This window comes from Carassius auratus, chromosome 35, assembly GCF_003368295.1.
Source record: "Carassius auratus strain Wakin chromosome 35, ASM336829v1, whole genome shotgun sequence".
NCBI lineage: Eukaryota > Metazoa > Chordata > Actinopteri > Cypriniformes > Cyprinidae > Carassius > Carassius auratus.
In genome coordinates, this window is record NC_039277.1 from 15,036,215 (window position 1) to 15,053,869 (window position 17,655).

General features: G+C 38.1%; 1 protein-coding gene across 2 annotated transcripts; it reads right to left on the minus strand.

The window, feature by feature from the left end:
- Nucleotides 1–851: 851 nt before the first annotated feature.
- Nucleotides 852–17,220, minus strand: rab11fip1b (RAB11 family interacting protein 1 (class I) b). Of its 2 annotated transcripts, XM_026220167.1 has the most exons (6): nucleotides 16,712–17,220; nucleotides 10,127–10,554; nucleotides 7,097–9,023; nucleotides 4,190–5,482; nucleotides 1,852–1,963; nucleotides 852–1,717 (listed from the first exon to the last, which is right to left on the minus strand). In XM_026220167.1, exons 1-6 carry the CDS (start codon nucleotides 17,059–17,061, stop codon nucleotides 1,511–1,513), a joined length of 4,317 nt encoding a protein of 1,438 aa, XP_026075952.1. In that variant the 5' UTR covers nucleotides 17,062–17,220; the 3' UTR covers nucleotides 852–1,510. The 2 variants fall into 2 exon arrangements, with proteins under 2 accessions (XP_026075952.1, XP_026075953.1); XM_026220168.1 differs by lacking the exon at nucleotides 4,190–5,482 and having other exon boundaries at nucleotides 16,712–17,217.
- Nucleotides 17,221–17,655: the final 435 nt, after the last annotated feature.

Sequence of the window (17,655 nt, forward strand, 5' to 3'; positions counted from 1 at the left end):
TAAAATTCATCAATTATAAATCAAGTTCAATGTTGATTATTTAGTTCAATGTAGCAAAATTAGTAGGCTCTAGGCTGCGAACGATATCAAGGCTGTAGCGAATTACAATATCCTTTTCTAGAAGTTTCTGACTTAATATGTATAAATATTTTTGTAGTTGGAAATGTTTTATTGTTAGTTAAAGACAAGTTCCCATGTGAACCATTGTGTCCGCATAAATGTTTTATAAAATAACTGAGATAAATAACACAACTGTGTATATTAGTGGAAACTAGTTACCATGATATTTTCACAACCCTTACGAAAAATAACCATGGTTTTATTATAGTAAAACCGTAGTAACCCATGGTATTTTGGCGTATTGACTGCCATTTGTAAAACCAGAGATTTACTACAAATACCATGGTTAAACTATGGTTAATATAGCAAAACGATGGTTAATTTGTGGTTACCATGGTTTAACTACAGGAACAATGGTTTTTTGGTTTTATTTGTAGTAAAACCATGGTTAAATTTCGTAAGGGAATACCTAGAGACTAACTAGGTATTGTTACTTCTGTAAACCCCAAAACAATTAATATGGGGTCTCCTTCAAACCGTGAAGCTTCCACATTTAACAGTGGAGGCTATAACCTCCAAGTGATAAGAAACTGACACCATGGTCAATTTCATTGTGTTAATGTTTTTTTTTTTTTAATCCTTCCTCAATCTTACAAGGACAGCAGCATGTAAACATTGTCAGGAAGGCTGAGAAGACAGGCTGTATACGCAGCGTCTGACATTCCCTTAATGCTTGTTTAAAGAATCATGCTTATAAGCTTAACTTATATACTGAAAAATACACAGAGACGCAATGTTGTGACGCTGCCCTTTGTAGAGCCACGCCTGTTACATTCTTTATTTCAAAAGCAGAGAAGAATAAAGCTTTCAGCTGACATGACAAAAGGCATAACATACATATGATCACATAGCCTTCTTTATTTATAAATGAACTGATTATTTTAAAGTGCTTAATTGAAAAGGAAACAGTGTATTAATACAGAGATCTGTCTACAAAATATTTTACAGCTTTGTAATACATATAAAAAATTAAAAAAAGAATATATGTAGTGCTATTTTGTTCATTTATATAACACGGGTTGCGTCCAACGCTTTGACCAAAATATTGAATAGATGATATATGTAACACTAATTCAAATAGGAAAAAAATGGAGAGTAAAAACCTTTGAAGGAAATACTTTACATATGATTTATTTCAACATATACAAGAATGCCTCAGTCACATGGTTAGGTGGGTCTGAAGTAAGCCAAACAACAAACATTCATGTCGTCACCATTGTGTCCAAGACGGTATACACCCTGATCTTCAGCGCACTAGTGTGTGTGTGTAGTTATAGCTACTGGCTTTAGTGAAAACCTCTGTGATTTACCCACAACCTTGTACTGTTGTTCATCCCATATTTGTGATTGCAGTGAACATTAAATACATAACAGTCTGCTACAAAAGTACTCAAACTGACTTCTTCATGGAGCTCAAGGACATTAAGATGTTGGGGCTATCCTCCATGACACGCACCAGAAGATTGTCTATATAAAGCTCCAGTTCCCCAATTTTAGCATCCTTCTGAGAAAGCTGCTGCTTCTGCTTTTCCAACAAGTTAATGAGTTCTTCATAGGTTAGCTGGGAGTACGGCCCATTCCCTTTAGCCTCTGGGGCCTGAAAGATACAGTTGAACACAAACAGCATGCTTAAAAGTCAGACAGGAATAACATCTTAAAGAGACATATTTCGATTCAAAATATAGCAAATGGCTACACATTAGTTTAAGAAAAAAAGAAAGCTCACGCTACCTTCATCTTGACTTGTATGCCATCTGTAATTTTAGCAGGTCTGGAACCGTCTTGGGTCTCTCTGAGGTCTGGTTGCTTGTCAGTGGTGCTCAGGGGTTTCACTGCATGGGGCCTGAAAAGAGAAAGAGCTGTATAAGACTTCCAGGCAGATCCGAGATTTCAGGGGTGGAATACAAAGCAGTCAATCGCTGAACTCTGCCAGGAGACATAATTTTGATATAATCCTTTCTTAGAAAAAAAAAAATGAGAGAGAGAGAGAGAGAGAGAGAGAGAATTAATGGAAAAATGAAATGTTCACGCTGGGAAATTAAACACCCCATCCATACGATCTGAAATTCTGAAAAGACTAAGTTTAAACCTTTGCAAACCATGTTCTTCAGAAAGAACAGTTCTGTGGAAAGTCCCAACATTGAGTAATGTAGGGTCCATTGTGTAATACAACCTAAACAGATGCACGTATTGCAGTCAAGCAATACATTATAAGAACTGGTGGTCACAAGATGTGACATAACAACCACTGAAACTTATACGACCCTATCTTTTAGGAAATAATCATGGTATTCGGCCAAAACAAATGACAATTTTAAAACCAAGCAAAATGTCCTGTGGGTAATCAATCTCATAAGCAGTAAGTAACAATTAAGACAGGACAGCGGTGTCCAATTCTTTCTGCAGAGTTTACCTCCAATGCTAATTAAAACAGCTTACCAGTAAATTAAGGTGTCCAATATTGATAGAAACTAGGGCTGTGCGATTAATCGATTAATCGAAATCGTCATATAATCACAATTTGAGCATGGGCGATTTCTAAATTGCTTTATAGCATGATTTTCCACGGCCCTGACCTCCTGCAGTATGCCATCTGATCCAATCAGAATGCAGCGCACCTAAATGGAGCGCGAGAACACAACAGACTGGGCATATGCCTATGTAACTCCAGGTTCAGGTATTTTTTTTCAGAGTCCATGTTAACGGATCAGAGTGTTCACACTGCTTGTGGTAAAAGATGTGAAAGATGTGAACAGAAAAGTTTAGAAATAGAAAGGTGCTAAATAATTCATATCTAGCACATGAACATAGAGAGAGTGCACAGAACACAGTTTTAGCTAGATGAGAGACACGTTTTAAGTGCGCGCACTCTCTCTGGGCGAGAGCAGTTTGTATCTGAGCACGCGTGTCTGGTTTTGTGACAGAGCAAAGGAAATCTCTGTGCAAGCGGAGTACGTGTGAACCTATATAATGTATAACCAATATTTAAACACCTGAGGCACCGCTACATTGAGCTCAATGACCAATGAATGCATGGCAAAAAAGAAAACAAATTACCTGGACACGGGATTTATTTATTTATTTTTTTGCTATATGTCTAGACATTTTGTTACAGCTTTACTTAGTGATTATTTTGTCTTATGTCTGTTCTAGAGACATGTTACAACTTTTTGATAAAGCTCTAATTGGTTTTCTTTTGGAAAAATGTTTCCTATTCATACTGAATGCATTTATGACTGTAAAGCATGTCTGTGTGTGTCAAAATCATCATTAAAATCGAAATCACAAAATTGATAAATGAAATCACTATAGGTTTTTTTTTTGTTCATATGGCACAGCCCTAATAGAAACTTCCAGGGGGCTGGAATAGACTGCACTGACCATTGGTACCAGTGGTTTCAACAATTTACTTTATCCTACAATGCTTTAGAGAAATTCTGTGCAGGGGCAAGTTGAAGCCAAACTCTGCAGAACAGTGGCCCTCCAGGAGTAGGATTGAACACTACTGAGGTTGTAGATCTAGATGAACATCATCTCATGTAATTAATATATATGAGCAAAGTTGGTCAGTTTAATGAAGTTTTCCTACTTTTCAGGTCATTCTTAAACCACTGTCCACGGAAAATGAGGGATTCAAAATGACAAAATCAACAGGAACACTTCACAGTTATTCTAACAGGAACCTACAGGCAACTGCTACTTCACTACTGCTACTAAGTGTGTTCAACCCTGGATGAACGAGTTCAACATATGCACAGTACTACATGGTGGACTCAACATTTCACCTTCCTTGTCCGTCCCAAGTATAGTTTGGCCTTAGAATGCTACAGAAACACTAAGAGACACTCCCATGCCATTATTATTTAGCCTGTAAATACATGTCATGGATATGCCTTTCAGTGGAATTGGTAAAAAGGAAGACATTTGGAAAATGGATACTGCAAGAGGATTACTTAACTTTTACAACCTCTAAAAATTCAAGAACTACTACTGGAAAGCTAACAGCAACCTACCGTCAACTTCTGCTACTACATTTAACGGTCTGTAGAAGTTCAATGCATGGCCTCACCTGCAGGGTTTGAAGGAAGGATCACCTGCTCTCTCACTTTCACTCCCATTTTTCTGCCCAGTGAAGGGCTGAACTTCAATAGGTGACACTCGGGCAGGCGGGAGAGGCCGGTGCCCTGACCCATGTCCTGCTTCCATTCTCAGAAGTGGGAGAACTTGACTGGAGGTTGAAGATGACTTCACCAGGGATTCAGTAAAACAAGAAGTTGACTTGCTACTATTAATAGTTAGTGACTTGTCTTGATCTTGTATGTTGGGTTGACTGGTTGAGTTCAATGGAGCTTCTGGTTGCTGACCGGATGCTGATTTGGCAGGAGGCAATGGGGCCCGACTCTTCTTTTTGAAAACACCACTCTCAAGCAAAACATTTTCAGTATTCTTAGGATCATTCACATTGCAGAGAACCTTTCCAATGACTGGATCAGACCTTGAAGGTACGTCTTCTCCAAGAAAGACTAGTTTAGACTTTTCTGGTAAATCTGAGGAAAGGTCATCAGGGTGCACAGGCTCGGGTTTGGTAGAAGGCTCTTCAGATGCAAGAAGATCATCAAGCTTGTCAGTCGACTCATCTAGTTGATCAATGCAAGAGATTGAGGGAGCAATGGTTTTGTGTCCTGTCAAATGGAAATTACTTATTGCTAGGTTGTTGGGTTCTGTTTCAGATGCAGATGTCTTGCAACATTTTGACTGTAATAAAGGCTTTGGAGCTGGGCCCTTGTTGTGTTTAGTTGTTTTGACCTCAGTAAATATAAAAGGGTTGGTTTCTTGTCTGTTACTGGGATGACCCTGGCTAAGATTTGTTAAACTGGTGTTCCCAGAATTGACTGCATCCAAGGTCCTAGACTCATCTTGCAAAACTGGTCGCACTTTAGTAGTCTGGTCTTTTTCCTGGAATCTAGTGGTTCTCTGTTCTCCGGTATGAAGAGGTGTAGTAGATTGGACTGCATGTCCATTTTGCACTTCTTGCTTGTTCTTTGGTGGTAAAGGTGCAGGACGTTTGTCCCGTTGTAAACTGCAGGAATCCGTGTCTCCATCGTCCTCAGATCCTCTAGATAGAAAAGCTTGTGTGGCTTCAGGAATTGGTGGTGCTCTTGGAGGGACGTCTGTTTTTCCCATCTGAGTCTTCTTGTTCAGGGGAGGCATTGGTGCACGTCGTTTTTTATCTGACCTTTCTGCGGGGTCTCCGAAATTAACAACTTTCTCAGTGTTTCCACTATCAACATCAGAGTCATCTAAGAATGGATTGGTGTTTGGGATAGATGCTTGCGAAAAGGAGATTCCAGAAACAGAAGAACTGAAGAAGCAGGGTAATGAAAGGGAACATTAAACTCAATCAAACACATCTGCTAAATATCGAAATAAATTGGCAGGCAAGTTAAAGCCACTTCATTTGGTCAACAACCATGAAAACCCACTAAAAGGACACTTTGTCATTAAAACTGACCCCGTTTACTTTCATAAATCATGCTCCTGTGTTATTGAGCAAATGTTATCAATATCCATAACCTTTTTAAAGGGATAGTTAACATCAAAATTTAAATTCTGTCATCATTTACTCATCCTCATGTCAATCCAAACTGTCTGGATTAAGTTGATGGACATTTATTACTTTCGAGCAATAAAGATTTCTGAGAGAAACTTCCTGAAAAAAAAAATTCCCTACTTTAACTGATGCCTTAAAGAGATAACTGGTTTAAATTTAAAGAGCCACCCACAAATTATGCCATTTGCTCTCCAGTCTCCTACACATTCCAGAACGGTTTCATGAAGCCCTCGAATGCATGAGTCAGAGAAAAGGAACTGCCTGATCAGCTGTTTTCCAGGGAAACAGATTTCTCCAGTTTCCCCTGGGTTAGAGCTCAATCAAGTAACACACAAGCACTAACACAATGAGGGTTAGAGACCTTATAAATAACTGTCAGCATTAATGCATCTCAGCAGAAATAAACAGATAAGACCATGGTAAGAAAGACTCTTCATTCATATTTGGTTAAGAGTTACTCAGATTAGTCGGCATGATAATAATCTTCAGAAAATGTGTTGAGAAAAACAAAACGTTAATGTGAATTATCCTTACTCGGAGTCCTTGAAAACGTTTCAAAAGAACAGAATTTCATGTCAGAGGTTTTTTTTGGACTTGTACAGACACGCACTCATACCAACACACAGAGTCTATTGCATATTTCATTATAGTGTCAAATGCTCTTACAAGATGGCGTTAATCATGAAAGCATGGTGTTATGGGCGCTACCGCACTGAAACCGAGTTAGTCTAAGCATACTACAGAAACACTGAGACACTTCCATGCCTTTAATATTCAAGCTGTGATCATGGGTCATGGATTTGCCTTCCAGCAGAATTGGTAAAAAAGCAGACATTTGGAGAATGATTTGAAACAGCTTTGAGAAATTATGAAAGTATGAGTTACAGTATGAAGAAGGTTGAGAGTTCTTAAGAGTTGCAAAGAGGTTTAGAGTCAGCCGAATGTCTGTCAAGCCACAAACTTCATGAAAAAGGAGTGTTTCATTTTGGTACTGATTGGTACACTGAAGATAAAAGCATTCAACTGACTGGTCAAGTGTGCTTATATATATACTTTTTTTTTTTTAAGTGGCCCACAGTGACATCCCAATTGCCCAAAATCTGCCCCAACGTAGCCATGCTGTATATTAAATATCAAAGATGTACCTCACACAGTATTTGGCTTTCATTGAGAACAAATAAATTATCAAGTTGCCATGTTGTGTTTTGGGGCCTAATTCATGTAACAAATGCATTTTTTTTCATTCTTAGCCAACAGCTAGTTTCACTTACAATTTACATTAGAAATAGTTTATGTTTCATGAATGAGGCCAAATGGATGTAATTTAAAAACACAAACTCCTGAGCTTTCAGGAAAGACACTGACCTTGGCTTGACTGCAGAGACTTTGGTGGACTGATTCAGGGCTTCAGTTTGAGAAACCGTGGGATTGGTGTAACTCTCATCGAATGAGAGAGGGTCTTCAAAGGGACTGGCAGATGGGACGTAGTCCGGGTTAATCTCATCAGGGGCTTTTTTACTCTTATTGAGTCGAGCACTCCTGGGTTTCACCACAGGCCGCTGTTCTTGCTCTTCTTTCTGTCTCTCCATTTCTACTTTCTCTTGCCTGATTCTCTCCTGGTCTGCTTTCTCTCTCAGCTTCCTCTTCTCCTCCTCTTCCTCAGCCTTTTTCCGCGCCTGCTCCTCTCTCATCCTTTCTTCCATTCTCTTGTTCTCAAGCTCCAGCTTCTCTTTTTCCAAACGTAACCTTTCTTGTTCTCTTCTTTCTTTCTGCTCAGACAGTCTTCTCTCTTCTTCCTCCATCCTTTTCCTCTTTTCCTCTGCTTCCAACTTTTCCTTTTCCTTTTGTAGTCTTTCCTCTTCTTCAGCACGTCTTCTTTCCATCTCAATCATTCTTGTCTCTTCTTCTTTCCGCAACTTTTCATTCTCAAGTCTCTCTTCCTCCATTCTCCTCTGTTCTTCTTCCTTCCTAGCCTTTTCCTTTTCCTCTTCCTCCATTCTATTCCTTTTCTCCTCTTTGATCCTCTCCTCCTCAGCTCTCCTTCTTTCCTCTTCCTGTTTGTTCTTTATTCTGATCATTTCTTCCTGCTCAATCCTTTTTCTTTCTCTATCCTCTGCCTCAATTCTTCTCCTTTCCTCTTCCTTTTTCCTCTCCTCTTCTCTCTCGATCCTCTTTCTTTCCTCCTCTCTCTCAATCCTTTTCCTCTCCTCTTCCTCTCTTTCCAGTCGTTTCCTCTCCTCTTCCCTCTCCAATCTCTTTTTTTCCTCAATCTGTTTCCTCTCCTCTTCCCTCTCTATCCTCTTTCTTTCCTCCTCTATCTCCATCTGTTTTCTCTCCTCCTCCCTCGCTATCCTCCTCCTTTCCTCCTCTCTTTCAATTAGTTTTCGCTCCTCTTCCTTCTCGATCCTCTTTCTTTCTTCCTCTCTCTCAATTCTTTTCCTCTCCTCTTCCTCTCTTTCCAGTCGTTTCCTCTCCTCTTCCCTCTCCAATCTCTTTTTTTCCTCAATTTGTTTCATCTCCTCTTCCCTTTCTATCCTCTTTCTTTCCTCCTCTCTCTCCATCTGTTTTCTCTCCTCTTCCCTCGATATCCTCTGTCTTTCCTCCTCTCTCTCAATCCTTTTCCTCTCCTCTTCCTCTCTTTCCAAACGTTTCCTCTCCTCTTCCCTCTCCAATCTCTTTTTTTCCTCAATCTGTTTCCTCTCCTCTTCCCTCGCTATCCTCTTTCTTTCCTTCTCTTTTTCAATCAGTTTCCGTTCCTCTTCCTTCTCTATCCTCTTTCTTTCTTCCTCTCTCTCAATCCTTCTCCTCTCCTCTTCCTCTCTTTCCAACCGTTTCCTTTCCTCCTCCCTCTCCAATCTCTCTTTTTCCTCAATCTGTTTCCTCTCCTCTTCCTTCCTTTCTTCCTCTTCAGCCTGTCTCCGTTCCTCCTCTAGTCTTTTCCTGACTTCCTCTTCCCGTTTCCTCTGTTCCTCTTGTCTTCTTTGCATCTGTTCCACAGCATTCTCTTGAGTTTGTAGGTCAGAGGTTTTAAGAGAGTCCACTGAGGTACTGGAGGTTTTCCTGTCATGACCTCTGCGCAGGTCCTCCATGGATCCGTGGCCTGAGCTGTTCAGGCTGAAGGTGGAACCAGCCCTGGATCCTCTGCTCTCTGGTTCTTCTGTGTAGACGTGACTGCCGTTGATGCACACGTTGCTCTGCACCATGCCCAGTCCAAGAGAGCCGGTGCCCTGGGAAACCTTGCTGTCAGAGCTTTCGGTCCGCTTGTGCTTCAGAAATTTAAATTTCTTTTTGCCTTTGAAAATAAAAAACAATATTACAATACTACTACACTACTGAAATTTTGCACCAGTTATCAGTTTTGGCAGACCCTACCTTCTGCTAATTATGTTTTTAATTATATAGGGATGCACAATATATGGGTACTATAGTGATTATCTGTTTACATTCTTCTGGAGATTTGTGTGGTTTATTAGCAATTTATTAGTTGGTATGGGATATTTAATTTTGCAAGTTAATTTTCACTATTTTTACATACAGTATAGACTACCTTTCTCATCATCTAATACTAACTTAAAATCAGTGTTATTTTAGTACAACTGAGATACTATTATGCTTTGAATTAGGTTTTTTTTATTTTAATATATTTTAGCAATTTTGTAATTGTTTTGGTACAAATCTGTTTGAATTTGTCATTTTTCTTTCCTTTTTTTTCTTTTTTGTTTATTATTTATTTTTATTTCAGTTAAGCAATTTTAGTAAAAAAAAAAAAAAAGTAAAAAAAATAGGCCTTTTATATTTTCTATATATAAAATTATTTTATTTTTTTATTTCAGATATAGTTGTTTTTATTTTAAATCTTTTTTAATGGTTTAAGTTTACTATAATATCCCTGCTTAAAATGAATCTTTGAAAATACCAATAAATGTAATATAATTTTCATATATAATCTAAAAATTAAGCTCAAAATAAATATCCATTTCTCATACTATACTTTATCATTTTGTGATGCTAAAATTTCCATTAAATATTAATTTTAAGTATAAGTGATTTATTTTTAATTTATATATACAAAATACCAGCCATTTATCAGTTATCAGCCATAACATGAAAATCAATAAATAATATTTAAATAAATAAATATGATTCCGACTTCAGCCAAATCAGACTAAACCAGTATAATTAATATCAGAAGATTTCAATATTTACTTTGCATTTAGCAGATGCAAGGGAGTTGCATATATTTATTAGTTCACGATTTCTCTGGTGATCAAACCCAGGACTTTGGCATCGCTTGCATCATAGTGTATTGACTGACCTGCAGGAACAATATGGTAGCCAACATATCATCTATCCCTAATATTGAAAATATTACAGGAATAAATAGTGTTGTGATACCTTCAGGAGACTCTACATTTAGGCCAGAAGATCTGCTCAGACTGATGGCCGAGTCTTTTTCAGGCAGGGTGGCGAGCGTGGACATGGACTGGGAAATGTTACGCTGCAGAGAGGGCTTGGGTTTGAAAAGAGATTTGAGTTTATTCTTCTTTTTGGCTCCAGGTGTGGAGTCCGGTTCTTCTTCTCCCTCGCTGTCAGTCAGTACCTGGCTGACTGAAGGCACAATGGCAGAAGCAGAATCCGACATCCCATCTTTCTTTTTCCCTTTCAGCTTATCTTTAAGCTTCCCCAGCCGTGAGCGTGACTTGTCCTGTCCAGAGAGGTCGTACATGCTGGCCGTCATGTTGTTCTTCATAAACTGAATGTCTAGGAGTACCTCACCCCTGTCTTTATCAGCCTTCCCCGTCTTGCCCATCAATTTGAACCATCTGTATGAAAGCAAATACCACAGGATGTTTAGTTTCAAGCATTTTGTTCTCCCTCATCAAAGAAAAGAAAGCCAGAGGCAAAACCGAGATAAAAGATATGAGATTATGTTGTGACATGTAGTTACACTTTGCAAAATTGGTTAGAACTGCAATAATGACAAGGTTGTTGTGCGCTCAAAGCCATGGGATCCCAAAGTCCAAGTAAATAGTTTCACGGGATTGTTGACATTCCTCAACGGCTATAAACCAGAACGGCACATGACGGTTCAATGACCGCGACACGGCCTTATCATAACTCAGGGACACCAGTGGAGAACAACGACTTCATGTTCTAAAACAAACATCCACTGTGTGGGAAAAAAAAAAAAAAGTCTTGAATGAATGAGAGAAAAACACATTTTCCCTTAAGACATCAATAAAATAGGTCCATCAATCTAAAAAGGCAAAAATATAACTCGCAGCCTTCAGCAAGCTGTTTCTTAGCTACAGAGAGAGAGGTATCATGTTGTTTTCCAGCTAAATGTTGTAGGAAATGACTGTCTGAGCTGGCGGGCTAACATGCCTGTAAGGAACAACAAACTTAAATCCATGAAAAATGGAAGAGGAATAAGATGAGGACACAAGGGTGCGGTAACTGCATGTAGGACTCATTTCATGGAAACTTATGTTTGCAGTAGCGTTTGGCTGCGAGAATGGAGTGGGTGGCTTAGAAAGGCAATTTTGAGAATGCCACAATACTGACACCCGGGGCAGAAAACACACATTGGCAGATTAGGGTCAGGTTTGAGAGGGATAGATGGAAATTCACTAAAACCTTATAAGCCAAACGTGTTTCAAACTAGACTTTTAGAATTGCAGAAAAAAAAAGATATAAAATATGGCATATGGTGCCTGACATAATGGCTTGGAGATAAAATTTAATTTAATTAAAACAAAACAAGATCCTAGCTCTGAAGTTTCACGTGATTGTTGACATTACTCCACGGTTATAAAGCAGAACACCCTGCGCTTTAATGATCAAGTCTCAAGGACACTAGAGAAGAACAAAAACTTCAGGGTGTAAAACAGACAAAGGACAAAAGACTTGAATGAGTGCCAGTAGAAATTAAAATCCATTAAATCTCAAAAAATATAAAATCTAAAATTTGATGCATAGCTAAACAAAAAAATATTAGTGATATATTTCAGTATCGAAAAAGGTTGAGATACAACGGTCTTGTTTTCTTCTTAAGCTCGACATCTGAGAACCTAGAAAATCTCAATCCAGTAACCATTAACAGTCTTGTTTCTCATCCAGTCTCTTCAACAGAAGCTGCTACTTCAGTGTTTATGCTGGCAGAAAGTGCTCTGGACACAGTGAGTAATGCAGTGCTAATGCTACAGAGAAAATGGCATGTTGGGCGTGTGTTTAAATGACTTCGTGGCTGTCTGCTAAATAATACTGCAATGAGTCTAAAGCTAAATATAGCAACACACCCTGGGACAATTAGCGAATGATTCCTGCTGCCCGCCTACGCCTCAATAACATTTAGCACCATTACAAAGCACATATTACGTCAGAGAATAACAAACTAACTAGCGGAGATAAACAATACAGCAAAAAGCAACTCAAATTTGTCTGCAATATTTATTTCTTTTCTCTGAAATGGCTTAAAAAGCTTTCTTACTTTTTTTCTCAGAGAGATCATAACAGACCGTTAATGTTGTTAAGCAGAAGTGAAACAAGAAGTATTGTTTTGCACTAAATGAACAAAGAACCTAATGGTTATGAACCAACTTAAATATATATAAACAGCCATATTCACCTGTAATTGTGGTCAAAATTTTACATAAACCTTTACATAAACTCCAAAATGTTAATTATTTTACCTAAATAACAAGGGACTCATGAACAACTATCACACGCACAAAAAAAAACGAAAGAATCAAACATATGTAAACTTATAAACAAGGTCATTTTCATACATTCAACTATGATTTTCTGTTGTGGACTATATGCAAACATCTTTTACATTATCTGAAATGTCTTACTCCGGTAAGTACTAAATAAGAAATAACATGCATTTTGTATGATCCCTCTTATTTTGGTAAAATAATTAACGTTTTGCATATAAAAGTGTATGTAAAATTTTAACCACAACTAAATATATATATATATATATATATATATATATATATATATATATATATATACATAGCCTAAAGAATATTATTGATAATTCTGTGAATATTTTAATCACCAGGCTTTGAATATGATGCTTGACCACATTTGAACAATTACATTCAAACAATCTACAATTCAAGTTTTTAGACTTTACTACTAACCATTAAACCAAGTCTGAATAACTGCAATCAGTGTGTAAAATAGAAGTGGTTAAAGGGCTGGTAACCTGAAAGTTGCTGAATCAAATCCTGGAAGCAGTGAACCATAAGCGAACACAATTATGCCCTCCAACAATTAAAGCTGTTAAACCACATTTTTTTCTTTTGCTAATTACACAATGACAAGAGAAATAGCCCTGCAGGGTTCATTTGACATGACATGCTCGGACAACACCTCAAACCCGTAGAAATTCACTGATGCAAACAAGCAGCTTCTGCTGTGATGTCACTCAGAGGTTGCGTTGCAGTTCTGGTCAGAGGAGGGAAGTTGCAAAAGGGTGTTGCCTGGTTTGAGATGAGTTTTAGACAAGCTTGACAAGTCTTTATATACAAAATATTACCCTATCATGAAAATCTGCTTTTTTTTATAATTTTTTTTGTTATTAAAAGTCTGCTTACGGTAAATGCTTCTATTTATTGGAAAGAAAGGAAAAAATTTATGTCAGGCCCTATTTTGTACCATATTAGTAGAAAGTGTCAGTTTCAAAAAAAGAAGACTTCTTAAAACTCATCTGTTTCACCTTGTAAGATCCTCAATAACAGCGGTTCCCTGACAGGAAGTGAAGGCAGCATCAGATGAATCAGCACTGGATGTTTCATTGTTCCAATGTGTCTCTCAGCAGCTGAACTTCCTGCATGTGCCAGCGCACTGATAAGTGTGTTATGTGACAGGACTGTTTTATCACACGCAGCAGTGCAGGAACCTTTCCTAAGCTCAACCTTATAGAGTTTCAGTTCACTTGCTGTAAAATATTCAACAAAATACGTATGAACCTTAGATAATTGAACGCATTTCTATCATGTGACATAACATAATGGGATTTTGTTGATTCTTCCAACTGGCAGAACATTACTTTTGATAACATGAAGGATTCAATATCCAAGTTCACATAATATTGAATTGTTTCTGCTGATATTAAAGACGTAAACTTTGTTGGTTGATGGTTCGGAGCAGACAGGTGACACGCTCCCATTCTGCCTCGAATCAGGAAAGAGCTCCTGATAACGTGTCAGCACATGAGGTCACGCTCGATCAATCTCTTCTGTATTAGCATGAGGCGTTTAGCATATTTTAGGCACATCCTCTGAAGCGTCCTCTGTATGTGTGACTGAGAGAGAGAAAGTGTTTTCTCCACTTTGAAGTCTGAAGCAGTTGACAAGCCTCGACTTTATGCTACGCTAAGAGAAATTGAGTTATCAGGCAACGCATGTCACGTACGTCAAAGCCTGAGAGAGAACTGGGCCACAAACAGAACAATCAGACGCCAGAAAAGGGATGTTAGATATTTAACCTTCTCCAAAATACAGTTTTGTTTAAATGACTGCACAATATAACAGAGGACATTTGAGTGGAAGAAAAAAGTGCACAAAGGGGTGTGAGTTAAATGCAAAAATCTAATATTAAGGTTCTGAGGGTTGTTAAAATGAATACACTATACTGTTCAAAAAAGATTTTTTTTATGTCTTTAAAAAGGAGTCTCTTGTGTTTAACAAGGCTGCATTTATTTGATAAAAAATATGGTAAAAACGAATATATTATTTTATACATTATTACAACATAAAATAACTTATTTGATCAAGAATATAGTAAAAATGGCAATGTTTTAATATTTTATATATTATTACAATTAACTGTTTTCTATTTAAATATTTTATTCCTGTGATACAAAGCTGAATTTTCAGCATCATTACTCTAGTCTTCAGTGTCACATGATCCTTCAGAAACTTGTACAGAAACATTTCTTCTTATCAAGGCTGAAAACTGAAAACTAAGCTGAGCTTAGTAATATTTCCATTATACTATTTTCAGGTTTCTTTGCTGAATAGAGAAAGAAGAGCATTAATTTGAAATATATATATATATATATATATATATATATATATATATATATCATAAATGTCTTAACTGTCATTTTTGATCAATTTAATGCACTTTTGCTGAATAAAAGTATTAATTTATTAAAAAAAAAAAAAAAAAAACTCACTGTGACCCTGACCTTTTGAACTTCACAAAACAACACTGTAACACAAAATATTATTAATAACAAGACTTTATTTTTAGATTACAATTTCGATCGGTTACGGTAAAAGAACCAGGAACTAGTTCTGGGAGCAATAGAAATGAGAAAATACTGATATGAAGATCAGGGAAATTGACGACAATATAGGAGAAGAACAGGAAGTAATTAGTCTTCTGATTCATCTAGGCAGAAAGAATGAATCTGCTCCATGTAAATTAGAACAATACTCAGAGTTCAACAGAAGCTTAATCGATGTGGCATAATGTTGACTGACTACCACAAACAAAACACACACACACACACACACACACACACACACACACACTAATATGGGTTACACTTAGGCTACAATAAAAGTGAATGGTGGTAACAAAATTAAAACTGAAAGCTGCTCCTAACGTAAAAAGAGTGACATCAAATTAAAGTGATGTCTTCTAGTGATAACACCCTGGTGACTGTCAATCTTACACACACCCCCGGAGAGATCACACTTCAAAATCACCATCAGAACTGCAGATCGGTTTCCAAGAAACACCGAGGTCCAGTTTCATATAAGAGTCGGCTTACTTAAAGAGCCTTGTGTCACCTTCCGGTTCCTCTGACCCTGGAGACCAGCAGCCCACACGGTTACAGGACAAGATATGACTTACTAAGCATAATAGGCTCTATCACTTGACAACAGGAAATGTCTCAGTCGGACCCAAAAAAAAACCCAGGAGCCGAGCTCTCTAGTGGCCGAGTTCATTAGAAAACAGCTTTCATTCTGACTCAACCCTCAGCTAAACTTATAGAGTAAGAAGAATTATTTGCCAGAAGGCCAGACAGGAAGGCTCAGTGCATGAGACTGAATTAGATCTTGAAATAAAAATGACCAGGCAGGTTCTAATAAAAAAACTCTGAGCATTTACAAGCAAACAATGAAAGTCATTCAGAGAGCAGGTGAAGAAACACAAGCTCTTCAAATCCAAGGTCAGAATGCTTTGAAGGATTTATGTGATACTTTGTAAATTGTAGTCGAAAAAAAAAACTTTGCTTACTGTGACTGATGTTACAATGATGTGTAGAGGTAAACTAATTTATTCATGAAGTCTGTGAATAATGTAGACCGTGTGATCCTGGATTACAGCGCGATGGAATAACCACCCGATCCAGTCAAACAGATTTGCACTGACCTTTAACAAACATTCCAAAGGAAAGCTAATGGAACTTCATTAAAATAAGATGGAGGAAAAGAGGAATTTAAACGATATTTTTATTTTTTGTTTGTTTGTTTTTATTTATCGTATAACAATTGCCTCCGAATTTCATTAGGAATCTGATCCTTAAGAAAACATCTGTAAAAACTAAATAATGAGGCATTTGTGGAGGCCTGTGACGTCTCAGGTTGAGGGGGGAAAATACCAGCCTGGTCCTTTCGGTCTACCATGAGCAAATCCAAAAACATTCAAAGCTCAGTTCATTATTTCCACATAAGGAAGTTGTGATGCCATCTTTCAGCACAGAGGTATTCTAGTAGAAGTGTCCAAACTCTTATAAGAAGCTGAGAAAAGTCAGACGCACTTGAGAAGGGCCTTTATGTTTTTCCAAAAAATTATATATATATATATATATATATATATATATATATATTTGAGGACCAGAACTGTTGCATATAAATAAATTAAACATGAGGCTACAATTTGTGTGTGTGTGTGTGTGTGTGTGTGTTTGTGTATACATATATAATGTTTATATAATATATCATTTTCACTCACTCTGTTTTATTACGGGATTTATTGTCTTGGAGTTCCAGGAGGTTGACGGTCGCCTGTCCGAGCACTTTATCGGGTCCCATCAGTGCCCGGTGCATCACACACACCTGTAGGGTGCAACGCTCCGCGTTACTGGGGTGAAAGAGCGGCAGGTCGAACGCGGCCTCCTCTTTCCACACCGGTGCGACGGTTTTCTCCGCCACCGAGGTGGAGAACTTGTCCTTGGCCACCTGCATGACGGCGTACGCGTCGTTAGTGCCATTCTTCCCTTTGGTCCGCAAACCCCTCGCCTGAAGCACCGTTACCTGGACGCTGGTGGGGAACCACTGCTGGCTTTGCTCTGCCAGAGACATTTCTATGAAAACCCAGCCCGTTTCAGTTTGGGCTGAAAAGACAACAGGACGCGCGAGCTGTCTTGCCCAGCGAGAAGTTTCAATGTGTCAACGGTCCGTTAATGTCTCGCTGGAAAAGTTTCACCTTATCCAGTGAAGCAACAAGTGAGCGTCACTCTAAAGCCACGCCCACAGTCACGACTGCAGCGGCGCGTGGGCGTGGCCTGCTGTAACGCACCAAACAGAGCGGAAGATTAAAGAGTTAGTTCACCCAAAAATGCAAAACAGGCCACATATTACTCACCCTCAAGGTATCCTATGTGTATATGACTTTCCTCTTTCAGACATATCCAGTCGGTGTTATATAAAACATGTTCTTTGATCTTTCAAGCTGTTTAATGGCACTCAGCAGGGGTTGCAGTGCTTCATTCCAAAAGAACCGAAATAAAAAGTGCCCATCGATTAAAAAAAAAAAAAGTGTCTCACAAGGCTCAGGGGGTGAACAAAGGCCTCCTGTAGCAATCAATGTGTTTTTGTACGAAAAATAACCATATTTAAAACATAATAATCAATTTAATCCAGCTTGCGCTCACTGTTGTACACAGAAACAGTTCT